This window comes from Equus quagga, chromosome 1 (assembly GCF_021613505.1).
Source record: "Equus quagga isolate Etosha38 chromosome 1, UCLA_HA_Equagga_1.0, whole genome shotgun sequence".
Classification (NCBI taxonomy): domain Eukaryota; kingdom Metazoa; phylum Chordata; class Mammalia; order Perissodactyla; family Equidae; genus Equus; species Equus quagga.
In genome coordinates, this window is record NC_060267.1 from 164,588,003 (window position 1) to 164,607,484 (window position 19,482).

General features: G+C 35.8%; 1 protein-coding gene across 7 annotated transcripts in view; it reads left to right on the top strand.

Annotated features, from left to right (window-relative positions):
- Positions 1 to 19,482, top strand: part of ANKRD28 (ankyrin repeat domain 28) — a 197,803-nt gene that overhangs the window by 126,693 nt on the left and 51,628 nt on the right. For 4 of the 7 annotated variants that reach the window (XM_046657561.1, XM_046657587.1, XM_046657577.1 and 1 more), the window contains exon 4: positions 18,100 to 18,300. In XM_046657561.1, the coding sequence (XP_046513517.1) occupies positions 18,100 to 18,300 (201 nt within the window). Of the gene's footprint in view, positions 1 to 11,973; positions 12,045 to 18,099; positions 18,301 to 19,482 lie in introns of all 7 variants that reach the window. The other 3 variants (XM_046657551.1, XM_046657594.1, XM_046657543.1) reach the window with 1 other exon arrangement.

Here is a 19,482-nt window from a genome sequence, read left to right on the forward strand (position 1 = left end):
TCTTTGAAAGTTGATTAGAACAGTTTTATAGAGGATATAGTAGGTAATTTAGAAATAAACAAGTATAAACAGTTGAATTCTAAGTATTAGAAATTCCAGAATAACAAACTAGTAAAAAACTAATTATATTCAAATTTTAGTTAAGAATTTTCAACAATAGATAGATCATCCAGACCGAAAATCAGTAAGGAAACATTGGACTTAAATTTACACATTAGAGCCAATGGACTTAACAGACATTTACAGAACATTCCATCCAACCACAGCAGAATCTCAGGCACACAGTGAACATTCTCCAGGATAGATCGTGTTAGGCCACAAAACAAGTGCTCATAAATAAGATTGAAATCATATCAAGCATCTTTTCTAATCGCAATGATATGAAACTAGAAATCAATTAGATAAGACTGAAAAATTCACAAATATGTGGGGATTAAACTGCTACTGAACAACCAGTGGGTTAAAGAAGAAATCAAAAGAGAAAGCAAAAAATATCTTGAGACAAATGAAAAGGGAAATACAACATAGCAAAACTTATGGAATGCAACAAACGCAATTCTGAGAGAAGTTCATAGTGTTAAATGCCTACATTAAGAAAAAAGAAAGAGCTCAAACAAACAACCTGACTTTTCGTCTCAAATAACTAGAAAAAGAAGGACAAGCCAAGCCTAAAGTTAGTAGAAGGAAGGAAGTGTAACAGAGATCAGAGTGGAAATAAATGAAATAAATAGACAATCGAGTCAATGAAACTAAGAGCTCAGTTTTCAAAAAGATAAACAAACCTTTAGCTAGACTTACCAAGAAGAGAACTCAAGTAAATAAAATGAGAAATGAAAGAGGAGACCTTACAACTGATATAGAAATACAAAGAATCCTGAGACACTTCTGAAAATTTATATGCCAACAAATTGGACAAACCAGAAGAAATGGTTACATTCCCAGAAACATACAACCTACCAAGGCTGAATCGTGAAGAAATAGGAAATCTGAGCAGACCAGTTACTAGTAAGGAGGTTGAAATCTGTAGTCAAAAACCTCCCAACAGAGAAGAGTCTAGGATAGATGGTTTCCCTGGTGAATTCTTTCAGATTTGAAAGAATTAATACCAGTTCTTCTCAAACTCTTCCAAAAAATAGCAGAGGAAGGAACATTTCCAGACTTCTCTTTTCTGAGGCCAGCATTGCCCTGATAACAAAATCAGACAAGGATACTTCCAGAAAAGAAAATGGTAGACCAGTATTCCTGAAGAACATAGATGCAAAAATCCTCAACAAAATATTAGCAAATTGTATTCAACAATACGTTAAAAGGATCATACACCCTGATCAAGGGAGATTTATTCCAGGAATGCAAGAATGGTTAAACATCCATAAATCAGTAAATGTAATACACCACATTAACAAAATGAAGGATAAAAATCATATGGTCATCTCAATAGATGCAGAAAAAGCATTTGACAAAATTCAACCTCCATTCATGATAAAAACTCTCCACAAAATGAGTATAGAGGGACTGTACCTCAACATAATAAAGGGCTTGTTTGACAAGTCCACAGCTAACATCATACTCAAAGGTGAAAAGTTGAAAGCTTTTCCTCTAAAATTGGGGACAAGACGAGGATACCTACTCTCATCATTTTTGTTGAACATAGACCTGATAGTCCTAGCCAGAGCAATTAGGCAATAAAAAGAAGTTTAAAAGCATCCAAATTGGAAAGGCAGAAGTAAAACTGTCTCCTTTTTTTTTTTTTTGATTTGATTTTTCTTTTTTCTCCCAAAGCCCCCTGGTACATAGTTGTGCATGTTTTTAGTTGTGGGTCCTTCTAGTTGTGGCATTGGGACGCTGCCTCAGCATGGCCTGATGAGCGGTGCCATGTCCGCGCCCAGGATTCGAGCTGGCCAAACCCTGGACCGCCGGAGCGAAATGCGCAAACCCAACCACTTGGCCATAGGGTCGGCCCCAAAACTGTCTCATTTTGCAGATGACATGATATATACAGAAAACTGTAAAGACTCCATGAAAACACTGTTAGAACTAATAAACAAGTTCACTAAAATTGCAGGATACAAAATCAATATACAAGAATCTGGTCAAATTTCCATACTCTAGTAATTAACTATCAGAAAGAGAAATTAAAAAAACAGTTCCGTTTACAATTTCATCAAAAAAGAGTAAAATACCTAGGAATAAGTTTAACCAAGGAGGTGAAAAATCTGCGCACTGAAAACTAAGACTTGGATGAAAGAAATTGAATAAGACACAGATAAATTGAAAGATATTCCATGCTCATAGATTGGAAGAATATTGTTAAAATATCTAAACTACCCAAAGCAGTCTACAGATTCATTGTAATCCCTATGAAAATTCCAATGGCATTTTTCACAAGTAGAAAAAACAATCCTAAAATTTGTGGGAATCGGCCAAGACCCTGAATAGCCAAAGCAATCTTGAGAAAGAACAACAAAGCTCCTGGAGGAATCACGCTTCCTGATTTCAAACTATGTTATAAACTTTAGTAATCAAAACAGTATGGTATTGGCGTGATAACAGACACAAAGATCAATGGAACAAAAAAGAACCAAGAAATAAACCCATGCATATATGGACAGTTAATTTATGGCAAAGGAGCCAAGAACATACAATGGGGAAAGGACAGTCTCTTTCAATAAATGGTGTTGGGAAACTGTGCAGTCACGTGCAAAACAATGAAACTGGACCACTGTCTTGCACCGTACAAAAAAATCAACTCAAAATGGTTTAAAGACTTGAACATAAGACCTGAAACCCATAAAACTCCTAGAAGAAAACATAAGGGATGATAAGCTCCGTGATATCAGTCTTGGTGGTGATCTTTTTGGATTTGACACCAAAAGCAAAGGCAACAAAAGCAGAAATAACAAGCGGGATTACATCAAACTAAAAGCTTCTGCACAGCAAGGAAACCAACAAAATGAAAAGGCAACCTGCCAAATGGGAGAAAATATTGGCAAATCATATATCTGATAAAGAGTTGATATTTAAAATATATAAAGAACTCATACAACTCAGTAGCCATAAAAAAAATGAAAAATTAGGCAGAGGAAGTGGCTGGCCTGGTGCTGGTGTAGTTAAGTTCACGCATTCCACTTTGGCGACCCAGGGTTCGCCAGTTAAGATCCTGGGGGCAGACCTGGCACTACTAGTCAAGCCACAGTGTAGCAGGCATCCCACACATAAAATGGAGGGAGATGGGCACAAATGTTAGCTCAGGGCCAATCTTCCTCAACAAAAAGAAGAGGAGTGGTGGCAGATGTTATCTCAGGGCTAATCTTCCCCCCAAAAAAGAGAAAAAATTGGGCAGAGGAATTGAAGAGATATTTTTCCATATAAGTTACACAGATGGCCAACAGGTACATGAAAAGGTGCTCAGCATCACTAATCATTAGGGAAATGCAAAGCAAAATCACAATGAGATATCACCTTGCACTTGTTAGGATGGCTGTCATAAAAAAGATAAGCGATAAGTATTGGTGAGAATGTGGAGAAAAGGGAATCCTTGTGCACTGTTGGTGGGAATGTAAATTGGTATAGACACCATGGAAAACAGTATGGAGGTTCCTCAAAAAGTTAAAAATGGAACTACCATATGATCCAGCAATTCCACTTCTGGATATATATTAAAAATGTGAGATCACTATCTCGAAGAGCTGTCTGCACTCCTATGTTCATTGCAGCATTAATCACAACAGCCAAGACATGGAAACAACCTAAGTGTCTTGTCAATGGATAGATAAAGAAGATGTAGTTTATATGTAAAATGGAGTATTATTCAGCCATAAAAAAGGAGGAAATCCTGCCATTTGCACCAACATGGATAGACTTTGAGGGCATTATGCTAAATGAAATAAGTCAGAGAAAGACAAATAACTCATGATCTCACTTAAATAGTGATTCATCGCTTAACAATCGGGATACATTCTGAGAGATAGGTTGTTAAGTGATGTCATCATTGTGCGAACATCATAGAGTGTACTTACAAGAATCTAGATGGTATATAGCCTACTTCACACCTAGGTTATATGGTACTAATCTTATGGGACCACCATCATATATGCGGTCTGTCATTGACCAAACATTGCTGTGTGGTGCATGACTGTATGTGGAATCTAAAAAAACCGAACTCATAGAAACAGAACAGATTGGTGGTTGCCAAAGGTGGCGGATGGGGGAAATGGGTAAAGACAGTCAAAAGGTACAAACTTCTAGCTATAAGATAAATTCTAGGGATGTAATGTTCAGTGTAGTGACTATAGTTAACAATACTGTATTGTATATTTTTAAATTACTAAGAGAGTAGATCTTAAAAGTTCTCATCACAAGGAAAAAATTTTTTAACTATGTGAGCTAATGGATGTTAACTAAACTTACTGTGGTAATCATTTTGCAATACAGATCTTCCTCGACTTTCGATGGGGTTACGTCCCGGTAAACGCATCCTAAGTTGAAAATGTCGTAAGTCGAAAATGCATTTACTACACCTATCCTACCAAACCTCATAGCTTAGCCTAGTCTACCTTAAACGTGCTCAGAACACTTACATTAGCCTACAGTTGGGGAAAATCATCTAACACAAATCTGTTTTATAATACTGTGTTGAATAGCTCAAGTAATTGAGTACTGTACTGATAGTGAAAAACAGAATAGTGATATGTGTATCAGTTATTTACCCTCCTGATCCTGTAACTGGGAGCTGCAGCTCACTGCCCCTGCCCAGCGTCACGAGAGAGTATAGTTCCACATATCACTAGTCTGAGGAGAGTTCAAAAAAGTGCAGTTTCTACTGAATGCACATCATTTTCACACCATTGTAAAGTCAAAAAATTGTATGTTGAACTATTGTCTGTCAGGGACTGTCTGTATATACATTGCACATCATTACATTGTATACATTAAATTAATACAATGTTAATGCCGATTATGTCTCAATAAAACTGGAGTGGAAAAAAGAATATCAATCAGAACAAGTCTTCAAAGAGTATATGTAGACTCTTGAAGTTCTGCAGTGGTGCTTCAGAGGTTCTACTTAATTTAGTTTGAATGCCATGGTTGTTGAGACCCAACTGATTTTCATACTCCTGATTTCAAATTCTGCATCAATCAAAACAACTTTATAATCATATTGAATGAATTTTTAATAAGTTTAGTTGTAAATTAGAATTGACACTAGTTGTTTGACCTGATCAATTCCCTAGATAAAGAAGAGAATTAAATACATGGAGAGAGAAGTGGACAACAAAATTAGGCTAATTTTTTCATAGTTAGTAGTGAAAACTGTTAGTGTAGAAAAGTTTAGGGTAGATTGCTCCTGCCCTTCATGTTAATTACCAGTGACATGTTACAATAGTGATTAGCTTAACCTTAACTGGTATAACCTTTAAAAAAGTAAGCAATGGGAAATAATCCCCATTTAGTTCTTGAATTATACAAGTCATGACATGCTTTAATAAAAACACACAGTGAGGTAGATGACTGTAATTTTATATTGTAAAAACTACTTTGGTATCCTAAAGTATTTCTCTAAAATGACAAACGAAGAATATAAAGAAGTCGGGATCATTCTGTAGACCCCTGTCCTCCCACGTTCGTGTTTCAGGTTTTGGTGGTTTCCTGACATCCTGCTGTTTTCCCGCTCACACACCCTGTCTTCATCCATAGCTTCTCTATTCCCAAGTTTTTTATTGTGATGTATCTCTTAGTTGAAATCATCAAGTTGTTTTGTTATTTATATCTTCACCAAGAGCTCATGACTGTCATATTTCCTGGTATTTATTTGAGACAATTGCCTTTTTTATTTGACTGAAGAGTAGATTGGCTAGTTATAAAATTTTTCATTCCTGCTTTTTCCTCTCAATTTTATAGATCTTACTCTAGTGTCTTCCAGCATTGAGTGAAAGTCTTGGATCAAGCTCTTCTCTCCTTACCATTTCTGTCGCCCCCGACCCCCACATACCACCCTCCACTACCATGGTCACATCTCCTCTGCCTAGATGCCTGTAGGATTCAATTCTTTGTCCCTGAAATTCACTACTAACTCCTTAGGCTAAATCTGTTGTTTATTTTTGCTGGGACGTAATGTGAATGTGCACTCTTAATTCTGAAATTCAGGGTTTTATTTCATTTATATCTTCTATTAAATCTTTGAATATTTTATTTCCATGTGTTTTTCTATCAGTAAGTTTTTCTACCAGGTGTTTTTCTACTAAGTTGGATCTCTTTCATCTGTCTTTATCAGTTTTTCTCTGATTGTAATTTTGTGTTTTCCATTTGTTTTAGGTTGTTTCCTTATCCCTGCTAGGGTGGCCATAACAAAGTACCACAAATTGAGTGACTTAAATAACGGCACTTTATTTTCTCACGGTTCTGGATCTAGAAGTCTGAGATCAAGATGTTGGCAGGGTCAGCTCCTTTTGAAGGCTGTGAGGGAGGGATCTGTTCTGGGCCTTTCTCAGCTTGTAGGTGATCACCTGCTCCTTGTATCTTCCATCTGTACGTGTCTGTGTCCAAATTTCTTCTGCTTATAAGGATACCAGTTATATTGGATTAGAGCCCACCCTAATGACCTCATTTTAACTTAACTACCTCTGTAAAGACCCTGTCTCTGTCTGAGGTACCCAGGTTAGGACTTCAACATATAAATGGCAGGGATAGGGGGATGGTAGGGACACAGTTTAACCCACAGTATTTGGTGCCCGTAACACCCTCTCAACTGATACAATGTAGCACCTTTGTGGGTTTTTTTCTTCAGCATTTCAGGTGGAAAAGTGGAAATGGAATTGCCTTTTGTTCATTCCACTCCCAACCTGAAAACAGAATCTGAAGCTTTTGCCACTGCTTTTGGTAGGCAGCTGAAGGAAAGCATTATTTCCAGTTTGGGAAGAGTGGGGAAAGTACTTGGCTCCTGGCCCAGCTCACTGAGTATGAACTATCTCCTCAGTGGCTTAGGAGCAGAGAAGAGAACTATTCTTGGCAAATAGAAGTTTTAGAAAATAATTAGTGGGACTACTTATAATTATTACAAACACGTAGGAAAAGAAATAACTTAATTGTATCTGCTGTCAAGTACTTAATGTAGATCAGAGATTGACAGCCTTTGTCTTAAAGGGCCAAACAGATACTCTCGCATCTACTCAACTCTAGTAACGTGAAATCTACATATTTAATACTTAAGTGAATAGGCGTAGCTATGTTGCAGTAAAACTGTATTTACAAAATAGGTGTCTGGCGCCTGTAATTTGAAGACACCCTGGCATAGATTATAAAGATAGAACCTCATCTATTTAGTGTTAAAAAGTTTAATAAAGTATTTAATAAGTATGCAATAACTCATTCTGAGTATTTCAAAATAGGATAGAATGTTATAACTGGAAATGGATCATAGAGATCATTTAGCACAACCCTTATTTTACTGATAACTGAGGTTCAGAAATTAAAGAATTGGCAGATCTTGGTGACTGATTAGATTAAGGAGAAAGCAGGTGAATTGATTATCTTGCAAAAAGAGACCTAGAATCAAATAGGATACTCCTGATTTGAGTGACTAACTTGTAGAACTCACTTTGCAGAAACAGGAGCTACCTATGTTGTTTCAACCTAGGGTCTGTCCTCCCTCACCCCCACCCCACCCCCCATACACACACAGGAGGCAGGGATTATGATTAACAAAATGAAAGGTCCAGGCTATGGGGTACAGCCCCAGGTCACACAGCCTGCTGGTTGCAGAGCCATTATTAGATCACAGGTCCTGCTCCTGGGCTCCTTCCACTAACCCCTGACTGCCTCCTCACACTTCCCGACCTCTCTTCAGCTGCATTGCTGTCTAGAGCCCAGAAGAGACTGATGTAAGTAAATCAGATTTTTTATTTTTTAAAATGAACTAGGCATTTATCTAATTCTGGAAATCTTACCTTAAATAACTTTTTTCTTTTAAAAACTATCATTTCAGTGTTTTGAATTATTGAATTATTAAATGAAAAGATTGGGTGAGAGGAAGCTGGTTATCTGGATTTTTCTATATAATCTGTGATATCAAGTGGATACAACCTTTTTGGGTGACCCTGCAGTTGATTTTTCTTGGTTTTCTTTCTCCTTTTAACATATCAGAAATCTAATCACATCTCTACTCTGGAAAGGTGAATATAATTTAGATATTTGATGTGGCGTACCTTCTGGCTGTTTATTTATCCTAAGGGAAAGCTCAGTTGATATACATAGATTTGTGAGAGAAGGGGAGTCTAGTAAAGAAAATATTTGATTATGCAATTGGGCATAACCATCTTGAGTTTAATGAGTTGTGCTCCTCCCATTTAGGAGGTTTTCTGTGAATGTTGATTTGCAGTAGTCATCAGTGACATCCTTAAATTGCTATCTTTATTGTCTTCAGTTTCTCAGTAGTGCTTTCTCCTACCACAGGGTCTCCCAGTAACCTAACTCCAACAATTCAGATGGGACAGCTATTTTATATTCTTTGCAGTTTTAATGACTAGGAAGTAGAAAAGAAATTAATCTTCTCTTAGTGACTTAAGGTCATCCTTATAAACCACAAATATTATATACCCTGCCATGTGTAGAGCATGTGATGATGTCACCAGAGCTGTTATATTTGGTCTTATTTCTCTCTACAAAGACTGTTTTGTGTTTTAAATGGGTATGATTTCTTTCCTTTTTTCCTGTCTCCATCTTCACTGTTAGCCTTTGTGGCTTGTTTTCAGCTGTTGGACTAGTTACTTCACTCTGGAAATCTTTTCTGTTACTGGAATGGCTATAGTTCCTGTATATGAATATATAGCTAATTTTGGAGCTCTCTGTGTAGCACAGAAGTCTGGTTACTTTCACAGTTCACATGAGATGAGCTCTGGGAGCCTGGACATCTAAAATGTGCTGCTGTGTTTGTTGCTCTTATGCCATTTTTTTATTTTACAGCCAACTGTTGCTCTTGTGATGTACATTGCTTTGCGATATTTGTTTGTAATATGTAAAGCACATACTAATTAACTGATGTAGCAGGGAAGATATTTGTTCTGTTGGTGCCCTTAGAGATAGTCCAACCATTTCTCCTATACTTGACCTTTAATTTCCAAGGAATTAAAACATTTGATTAGTACTGTTAGAAGAAACACACGATTTAACAAAAGGTAAGGTGAGTGTCTCCTGAGAAGATTGTGATCAGATGTCTAAAATCCCATTGTGCTGATCTTCCTGCAGATAAGTATCTTTAAACTCTGAAAAGAACAAGCCAAATTTTTTTATCAAATTGTCCGTTAGTAGCCAGTAGCAGTATGATGTATCCTCAGTAAACCATTAGTGGATTCTTTGTTGTAGTCACTCGTTTTTTGATAAATTAACTTTGATTTTGTTGTTAAAAGCAAAGAGAAAGAAAGACTAATTAATTAATTATTGTAACTTAAAATGGAAGGAGAAGCCCGCAGAGTTTTTTACTTTGCGCTGCCAAATACACCATGAAAATGAGGTTTTCTTCCTTCAGTTGTGTATCTGATAACTCATATCCAAAAGAAAGACAAAACTATCCTTACCGTCTTCCTAGTTACTTTACAATTTTTTCTTTTCACTTGAAGCCAAATTCTTGAAGTGTTTTTTGTGACCACTCCTTTTATTCCCTCTTAGATACATTTCATTTTTTCGAATAGGTACTGTTTCAGTTTCATTTAAAAATTAAAATATGTATATATTTTAAAGGTACACAGAATACAGTGAAATTCCATTTCTACTCCAGCCCCCCGTTACCCAATTCTCATTGCACTCCATCACCAACACAAACACACAGGCAACCACTGTTATTAATGTCTTAGCATTCCTCCAGGGTTTCCTTATGCGTATGAAACAAATATGAATATAGATATTTATCTCTTCCTCCTTTTACATAAAAGTAAAGAATGCTATTCATACAGTTCTCGCTTACTGCTTTTTTCACTTTTTATGTCTCAAATCTTTATCAGTGCATAGAGATCCTCCTCATTTTTGAACAGCCACATTCTATTTCCTTGTTAATTAATATCTCGAATCAGACTTATGACCCCTCCCATTTGCTGAAGGCCCATTATTAGGCCTCACTATTCTCTACCTCTGTCTGTCCACAGTGCTTGTCTCTTCTGAGTGTCTTTGTCACTGCGCTTTGGGCCTTTATCCCAGGACTTGCCCTTCTTCTGTGTACATAAATACAAAATTGTAGAAAGAGATACAGAGATTATAGAGAGATACAGGGATTATTGAAGATCCAACAGATAAATGGGAGAACGAAGGAGTCTACCTTCTATATTGCCCTTTTACTGTTTCTAGGGCTCCAACCTTCTAACCTGGAAACAATTCAAATGTTTCTGCTATCTGCATTCTACCTCTTACCCAAAACTGACCTTATTGTGGTCAGGCAGTCTATGTTTTTAACCATCTCGATCTCCATAGAGCCTGGCAGATAGTTGTTCAGATGTTTATTACATGAATATACCACTCTCTCTGGCTGGTTCTTTATTTTGCTGACTCCCTTTTTTTTTTCCTCCCAAAGCCTAATTGAGCAATCTTGAAAGCTGTCATATTGGTTCTTGGTTCTTTCACTGTCCTGTCACTGTCCACAGAGAGTTCACCTGCTCTCAGAATTTTAGCTGCTGCATTCGTGGACAGTTTCCTACATCTGCATTTCATTTCATTTTCTCTCACATTCAAGACTTTTAAATCTACTTCTAACATATCTGTGCTATGTGTACTAGGTATATTTATTATATGTTAATCTTTCTAACAGGGTATTAGGAGGACCATTTTATACATGAAGAAACTTAGATTCAGAGGGATCACACAACTAGATAGAGACCCATAGCTAGTAGTTATTAGAGCCATAACTTGGAGTCACTGCACTTGATTATTCCCTGGAACTTCACACTCAAAACGTAGAATGTAAACATTAGGATGTCTGGATTCTAGCCTTGTTTCTGCTATAGTTGACTCTGAGGTTGAGCTATTTGCTGTACCTGCATTTCATCATCTAGAAAGTAAGAAGATTAGACTAGATATCTAACGTCCCTTCCCACTAGCTAGTTATGATTTTGGACATAAATCTAGGATTGCTTCTGGTGCAGGACCTGTCACCAGTTCCTCTACCCTTCCAAGAGTCTATATCTATATCTACTTAGATATAGACTGTTCTGGCAATGTGCTACTTCTATTTAGTTGAAACTTAGGTACAAAATTAGTAGATTTTATGTAAGTGATAGATTTTTTTTTCCCCCTCAAATTATGTAATACACATTTTGTCCTACTAAAAGTATTTCCAGTCTATTAAGGATCATTTTTGTCCATTGACTTAACGATTTTTGAACAACTATACATAGTTGATTTGTTTTTTTTAAAAATTGTTACTTCCTTAAACCTTTAGGTGTAACCCAGAAACCACATGTGGGTTGGTGCATTTCTTTCTTTCTCAGTTGTTTTTCCCAAGTCTATGGCCATTGTATCCATTTTATACAATAACTTTATAGTACTAATGCATTTTTAATCATCACTAGAGAACTATTTTGATAGTATTATATTGCTTTATAACATGAAACACTTCTTAGTAAAGAAATGTAATGAAGATTTTGTAATGGTCTATGTTTTACGTCTGAGTATTCTTACTGATTTATTTGAGTATTTGAGTTTTTTAACACACATTCTAGAGTGGGGTCTGACTTTTACTTTGAATATGCTCTGTATAAAGGTGGCTTTTCTAGCCTATATATAAAATGTTTCTTTTATTTTTAATAAAAGGAGCTAATACATTATTGGATAATTTTGTTCTGTAATTTATTAGCAGAAAGTATAAAAAATGGAAGTACTACTTTTTCAATTGTTATTTATCCAATTTGGACTATATATAGCTATTACTTTAGGAGATTTATTTAAAATTTTTTATGCAAAATATTTCAATTTATTTTTTTCTTCTTGTTACAGGAGCTAGAGTTAATGCCAAAGACAGCAAATGGTTGACACCTTTACACAGAGCAGTTGCATCTTGTAGTGAGGTATGAAATTTCTCTTAGTAAATCTATTGTATATGAAAACATTAACTACATAGGCCTGCCTGTGAGCCCGTATTCAAATTCTATGTTTTCAAAAGAAAGAAAAAGCAACTGAAAATACTTAGACTGGTCATTTTGCTTTAGAATTTGTTCAAACCAAGTTAATTGTTCCCATTTCCCTTTTGTGACTAAGACCTCTTGGAGAGTCGGAAGTAGTAGAGAGTATAAAACCCTCCTTCTCTACTTCCTACAAGAGAGAAATTACTTTTCTATCTTATAAAATCCTCCTCAGGGCTTTTCTCTACTGGTTCACAATAGCCTAATAGATGTGTTGCAAAGGTTCTGCTCATTGTGATCAAGAAATAGTCTCAGCAATGTGTAATGATTAATTGAAATAATTGTTTAGTTAAACAATGAGATTAGTTTCAGAAACATTACTTGATCTCACATTTTACCAGTTCTAAATATATAACCTTAAAATATGTTACATGTCTTATGAGGAAGAATAGTTCCTTCTTTTTATAAGCCTATACATTGTTTTCTCTTCAAGATAACTGACATTTTTGGAGAATGTTTATTTTTATATTTTTCGTATCTTCATATCATAGTCCTCATGACATCCTCATAGGATAAATATTTTAAGGAAACTGTGTAGTTAATGATTTTCCAGAAACCGCTCAGCTGTTGAGTAGCGTAGATAGGACAAAAACCTGGGCCCTCTTTTTTTCTGTCATTTTACTGCCTTTCTAAAATGCAGTGGGTGCTTTTTAAAAATGCCTGTGCTCAAAGCACCCCTTTTGCCTATTTTATAATAGTTGGTGCTTTTGAAAAATTTTAAAATAATTGAAAATATAAAAATGTTTGATTGTATAAATTAATGTTAGTCCAGTATTTCTTCAGTTATTCAGATTGCGAGAGAAAGAAAAGTGTAGCTCCTTCTCCTCATCTTGGGGCCAGATAGTTCTGGAGAAAGAAAGGAAACTCTAATGCCTCAGGAGAATGTTTCTTCAAGAGAAACTGGGGGAGCTACTGTCTCTTCATTCTTCTTTGTATTCCTCATTGTGAACTATGTCTTGACCCCAGAACAAGAGCTGGGCAAGTGAAAAGAAGTGGAGGGGAAAGGTGACTGGGAAGGATTGCAAACCCTCCTGTGTTAGCTATATCCTCCTAGTCAGGAGAAGGAGGGAGGGACCATTGCATACACTTTTGCACACATCTTAACTCAGATCTGGGTTCGTGGTGAACTATGGAATTTGGATTTGGAGAAACTAGCTTCAGACATCACTTGGCACTTTCTAGCTATGTAATCTTGGGCAAGTCTGGGGATTATCATGAAAATTAAATTTTCAAGTCATAGTAACTAAGATACTTGGAAGTCTGAAATTCCATGGTAATGTTATTACCTTTGTGGTTAGCCATCTTGTAAAGAAGTTTCTTTAAATAAAGGCATTTAAGGAAGATAAACATTACCATCATTGGAGCCTATTAGTAAGTTAGTTATACCTGTCTGTTGTTTGGTGTGACTCTTGGGAATATGACTATTAAAATTAGTGTTTTGCCAAATTAAATCATCAGAAGGAACACTTTGTATATTTGCAGAGATTGTAAAACAGACCCAAAATTCATTAAGGAAATAATTAATGTTAGAGGAAGATTGCAAGTTTCACCCAGAGACTTGACTACTGATTTTTAAAACTGTGTACTTAGGGGCTGGCCCCGTGGCCGAGTGGTTAAGTTTGTGCACTCCACTGCAGGCGGCCCAGTGTTTCGTTCAAATCCTGGGCGCGGACATGGCACTGCTCATCAAACCATGCTGAGGCAGCGTCCCACATACCACAACTAGAAGGACCCACAACGAAGAATATACAACTATGTACCGTGGGGCTTTGGGGAGAAAAAGGAAAAAAAAATACAATCTTTAAAAAAAAACAAAAAACAAAAAAAACTGTGTACTTAGCCTGAACTTAGGGGCAATCTGTAGGTTAGAAAGCAGTGATCCTAATAAGTTTCTTAAGTCTGCTTTTCAGCCTAAAAATTACTGGGCTATGTAGTAGTGTTACTCTTTTGCAGGATTATTGGAAACAGCGATAAAATCAGACCGTCTTCTCTAAACTCTGAGAATCATTTTTCTTTTAAAAAGAAAATCTCATAGTTAGCAAAACTCCTAAGAAACCTAGTCAAGATTATCAGTTTCACTGGTGTTCTTTTAATTATTCCCATAACATCCTGAGAGCAAAGGAGAGCTATACTTACTTCATTTAATAGGAAACATAGCCACAGAGGCGTATGTAAAAGGCACAATTTTAGGTAGCTTTTTGGTTTATGTTTTTGAGATATCATGAGAGAAGTAAGGACTACAGAGGATGATTAGAGTGACTGTTTTCTCAGTTCTCCTGAGGACATCCATAGCTAACACCATCATAGATGCATAGTAGAGAAGTTATTTTAGACACGTACAGTGGATGTGTTAGGACTTAATTCCCTCACTGAACCTGGATTGAGAAAGACTGCTTCAGGTTAAATACCCTAAACTCCTCAATTCTCCTTCAGAGACATGGTTTCCACACACCTGGTCTTATTGGCTGGCTGCCTCACCTTGTCTCTACCACTGATTTGTGACTGTCATTCTTCAAATGTAGCATACAATTCAACTTTCTGTGAGTGCTGAGTATTCTTCTGAATAAATCCATTTCTGAGTATTCGGGCTTATTGTGTGTTTTGTATTTTGTTCTTTTAAGAAGCCACACATGCTGCTGAATCCTCTGGAGGATATACATTTATTTTTTTTAACCTAACTTCAGGAGTTAAATTTTAGTTTTATCAGGATAACTGAGTTTAAATTATATTATCACGTGAGATATTAGCAGTCCATCTGAACGTTGTGTTTATTTGCAAATGTGTTAGTCCTTTTTCCTGTACCTGACTTCAAGTCAATAATAAGAGACTCTTCTAGATGACCCAAGCTATGAATAAATACTCTTTGGATACACTTACTTAACCTTTTGTCATCACCCCATATTTCCTAATCCTCTTTAAATTGAAGTCATAGGATATTTACTTAGCTGGGTTTTCTCTTTTTTTTTTTTTCATTTTCTCCTTCAGCTGTTTTGTTTTTTTTTTTAAGTCAAGGCACATCTTTAGCATTTCTTACACACATATACCCTCTAATAATGGAAAAATTGAGATTGCAGTCACAGTTGTAATATTTGTCATTAGTGAAACCATGTATACCCTTGATTATCCCCACATTATTTTCTAAATGCTTATAATGTGCTGGTAATATGATCTAGAGTTTTACTGGGATATGACATCAAGTGCATTGGTTTGTAATTTCCAGAAATTCACCTGTTTTGTTTTGTTTTGTTAAGGTTGTTTGTTTGTTTTGTTTTGTTTTTCGATATCTCTGTTCTTCAGAGATATCTTTAGTTTTCTGTGAATTTTCAAAGATCACTGTTACTAAGATCTGATATGTATTATTCTGAGTAGTAAATGGTGGATATAAGCATTAGTTTGGGCTGTGCTAACAAAGTACTGTATACTGGGTGGCTCAAACAACATTAATTTATTTTCTCACAGTCTGGGGGCTAGAAGTCCCAGATTAAGGTCCAGCTGGGTCAGTTTCTGATGAGGGCTCCCTTGCTGGCTTGCAGACTTCCTCCTTCTTGCTGTGTCCTCACATGGTAGAGAAAAAAGGGAAGAATCTCTCTCTCTCCCTCTTCCTATAAGGCCACCAGTCCTATCAGATTAGGGTCCCTCCCTTACAATATCATTTAACTTTAGTTACCTTCTAAAGACCCTGTCTCCAAATATAGCCACAATGGGGGTTAGGGCTTCAACATATGAGTTGTAGGGGAACACAATTTAGTTCAAAGCAGTGGACCCAGAGTTCAAACTTTGATCTGTCTTGATTCTCAAGTCTTAGTCACTGTGTTTACAGCATTCCTTAAGTGCCATCTTGCCTATCCTCACCTACCATAAACTAGATTTATTCTTGCCTTTTGATGAAACAGAAGAATAGTTTGTTTTTTCTATTCTTGCTAATGGAACATAAATATTCTCCAGACTTTATAAAAGCTTTAATGTATGCATGGTGAATTCAAGAGTGGGAATGAATAAGGTAAGCCTGGCATCCACAGTATGCTGTGTTTGCCCAATTTATCAATTATAAGTTCTTCATTTTGTTGTTAATTATTTTCTAGTACATCCATTAACATACCTCCTGACATTTCCTAGTATAGTGTTAGTTTTATCCCCCAAGTCACAATATACCCTTCTTGAGGATGAGGATGGAGAATCCTGATAGTGTTTGTACCTTGTTCTCTATAATTTTGAGCACATATTCCTCTATATATCCTTTCACCCTTTTTTTAATCGAAGTATAATTTACAGTAAAATGTATAGATTTTAAGTGTGTAGTCTTGAGTTTAGACATACGTATGCACCCATGTAACCTTTTTCCAATCAAGATATCGAAGATTTCCATCACTCCAGTAAGTTCAGTCCCTTTTCAGTCTCCTCCCTGTCTCCAGAGGCAACCACTGTTCTCATTTCTCTTAACCATAGAGTAATTTTGCCTGTTCTAGAACTTTATAAAAATGGAATCATACAGTATGTACTTTTGTGTTTTAACTTCTTTTGTTCAACATAACATTTTTGAGATTTGTCCATATTATTCTATGTATTAATGGTTCATTCCTTTTTATTGCTGAGTAGTATTTCATTGTATGGATGTACAATAGTATGTTTATCCATTTTCCTGTTGAAGGACATTTGTATTTCTGGGTTTTGGCTGTTGTGAAAAAAGCTGCTGTGAACATTCTTGGATGGGTCTTTTTAAATTTCTCTTGGGTAAATAACTTGAGTGGAATTGTGGAGTCATAGGGTAGGGCTCCATATATATCTTTGATTAGCTGGCTGACTTCTTAGCAGGTTGATAGATTACTGGGCATCTCTCCAATCTTTTGCCAGCCCTGTTAAATATTTGTGCTTTGTCCCATATTTCAAACAGTTCTGATTACTTTTTATTTGAAAAGCTGAAAAAGCTATGTGTGAATCATGGATAATAGTGTTTTATTTAGTCTTCCTTGCTTCTTTGCATATTTATAGTTACTTTACACTTTCAAACACTTTTTATGTACTTTAGTGTTTTTTTACTTTATAGCAGACTTAAGAAGAGTGGTAGACAGGCGGAATTTCCCCTCTTCACAGATAAGAAAACCAAGGGTCAGTTTTACTAGACTTGAATAGTTACAGCTTGTAAATAATAGGACTGAGATGCTTCTGTTCTGGTTCTGATCCTTTTCGTTTCATATGTAGTTTGTCATTCATTTACCAAAGGTAGAATTATCACTGTAGAGAGAGAATTTTTGCTAAGTTTAGTTCTGATTATATTACTTAATGTTGATAGCATACTGGGTTCCTTAGGATCTTGCCATAAGTCCAGGTTATAGGTATGTTGTGAAGTTTTCCTCGTGCTTCTGGGAGATAAATCCCTTTAGAGAGTAAATTCTTAAATGGACTTAAATTGTTAAAACCTTTCCCACCAGGTAGCATCACAGCAAAGACTTTGTATCTGTCTGTCTCTCTCTAATGAACTAGATCCTAGTGGTTTTTCATTTTGTAGAATGTAGCATGTATGATACTTTGGGAAATAGTACATTTTAAATTTTTGTATATTTAATAGCAAAGCAATAAATCTACTCCTTAAAACTGTTAGTATAAATTAATTGTATCTCACCATCTAGAAAAACCAGAGAAATATTGAATATTTTTAAAGTATATCATCAGTATTTCTTCCTGGCACATTTTGATAGAGACTCTTATGCCTTTAATTAGAGGATAGAAAAAAATGTTGTATCTCAATGCATCTTACATGGTTCTGAGTACTGCCTTTAGTTCAAAATATTTTGTTTTCTTTGGTAAATTCCTACTTGTTTATAGAAGGTTCTACCAGACCTGTTTTTATTTCATCAGGAAATTTTATTTTCTTCATATATATAAAATTTGTAAGACTGTTAACTCACTTGTCTTTTATAACTTTTTTCTTCGTGTGTTTTAGGAAGCAGTTCAGGTACTTTTGAAGCATTCTGCAGATGTTAATGCTCGAGACAAAAATTGGCAGACGCCTTTACACATAGCTGCTGCTAATAAAGCTGTGAAGTGTGCTGAAGCTTTGGTACCTCTTCTCAGTAATGTAAATGTGTCTGATCGAGCAGGGAGAACTGCCTTACATCATGCAGCTTTCAGTGGACATGGTGAGGTAGGTGGTGTTCAATTAGGTGATGATTCTCTCTCCCTACATTCTTCCACTGCCCCCCCCCATTATTAATGAAAAGGCCTTTTTTAGCCATTCGTTAGTCCATGATAAAAGCAAACAAAAATATCTATCTTGCTAATTTTTGTCTAGTTTTTTGACTTTAGCAAACCCTCACACTTCTTTTCATAATTTATAATATAACTTCCTCAAATTTAGAAATTTAACTATCAGCTACAGCCCATGCACTTGAATTTCATAGTCAACCTGAGGAGACAAGGGACAGCACTGCCAACTATAATACAATGTGAAAAATATGTTCTGTCATTGTAGAAAAGATAATCTAGGAGGACAGTGCAGTTTCATTGTGCTCCCAGAAAGATAACAAAGGAAGGCAGAGTGTAGAAAACATTTTCTTATAATTTATTATCACCATTTAGTCAAGAATTCTTTGCTGTCAGACCATCAAAAGAAAGCAATTTAATAAAATTAGTATTTAGTTATCCTATAAGTATTGCCTAATGTTAGGTGTTGTGTTAGCAAAGGGTGGGGTTTATGTGTACATAGATAATTTAGGAAAGAATGAAACATAGAGTTAGAACTTTTGAGACCAACTTGTCCAGTCCTTCATTTTTGTTGCAGACTCAGAAACTCCAAGAGGTAAATTGACATTCCCAAGATTTCATGACTGAGAGATAGTGGCTGCAGTGTTGTTTTCACTGTTCTCTGCTTTTACAACATAAAGAATCCTTGCCTTAACTGCAGTTAAGGTCACAGGATGTGTCCCTTTTTTAAAATCTGGAATGCCCTTTCCAAAGGGGAAGCTATTGTAAATATGGTTAGATAAAATAAAAGTATTATTCTTGGTACATTATGAGGTAAATAGACTGTGCAAAGACTTTGAGGTCTAATCAGGTTATGGATACTACATTTGTGTCTGAATTAAATTTCAGGTATTTCTGCGACAAGAATGCATTTTACATTTTAATAACATTTTGGGCTATAAAAAGGAATAAAACCTGTTGTTCAATATTCTGCCTTTAGACTTTCCAGATTTCTGTTTAGTTGTTCATAAAATACCAGGACACAAAGTGGCATCTTTCAGAGATACTGATGCCTGACTTCAGTAATACCCACAATGAACCACTTTTTTTCTATCTTGTTCTGTTATTTATTAGATTATGTTAG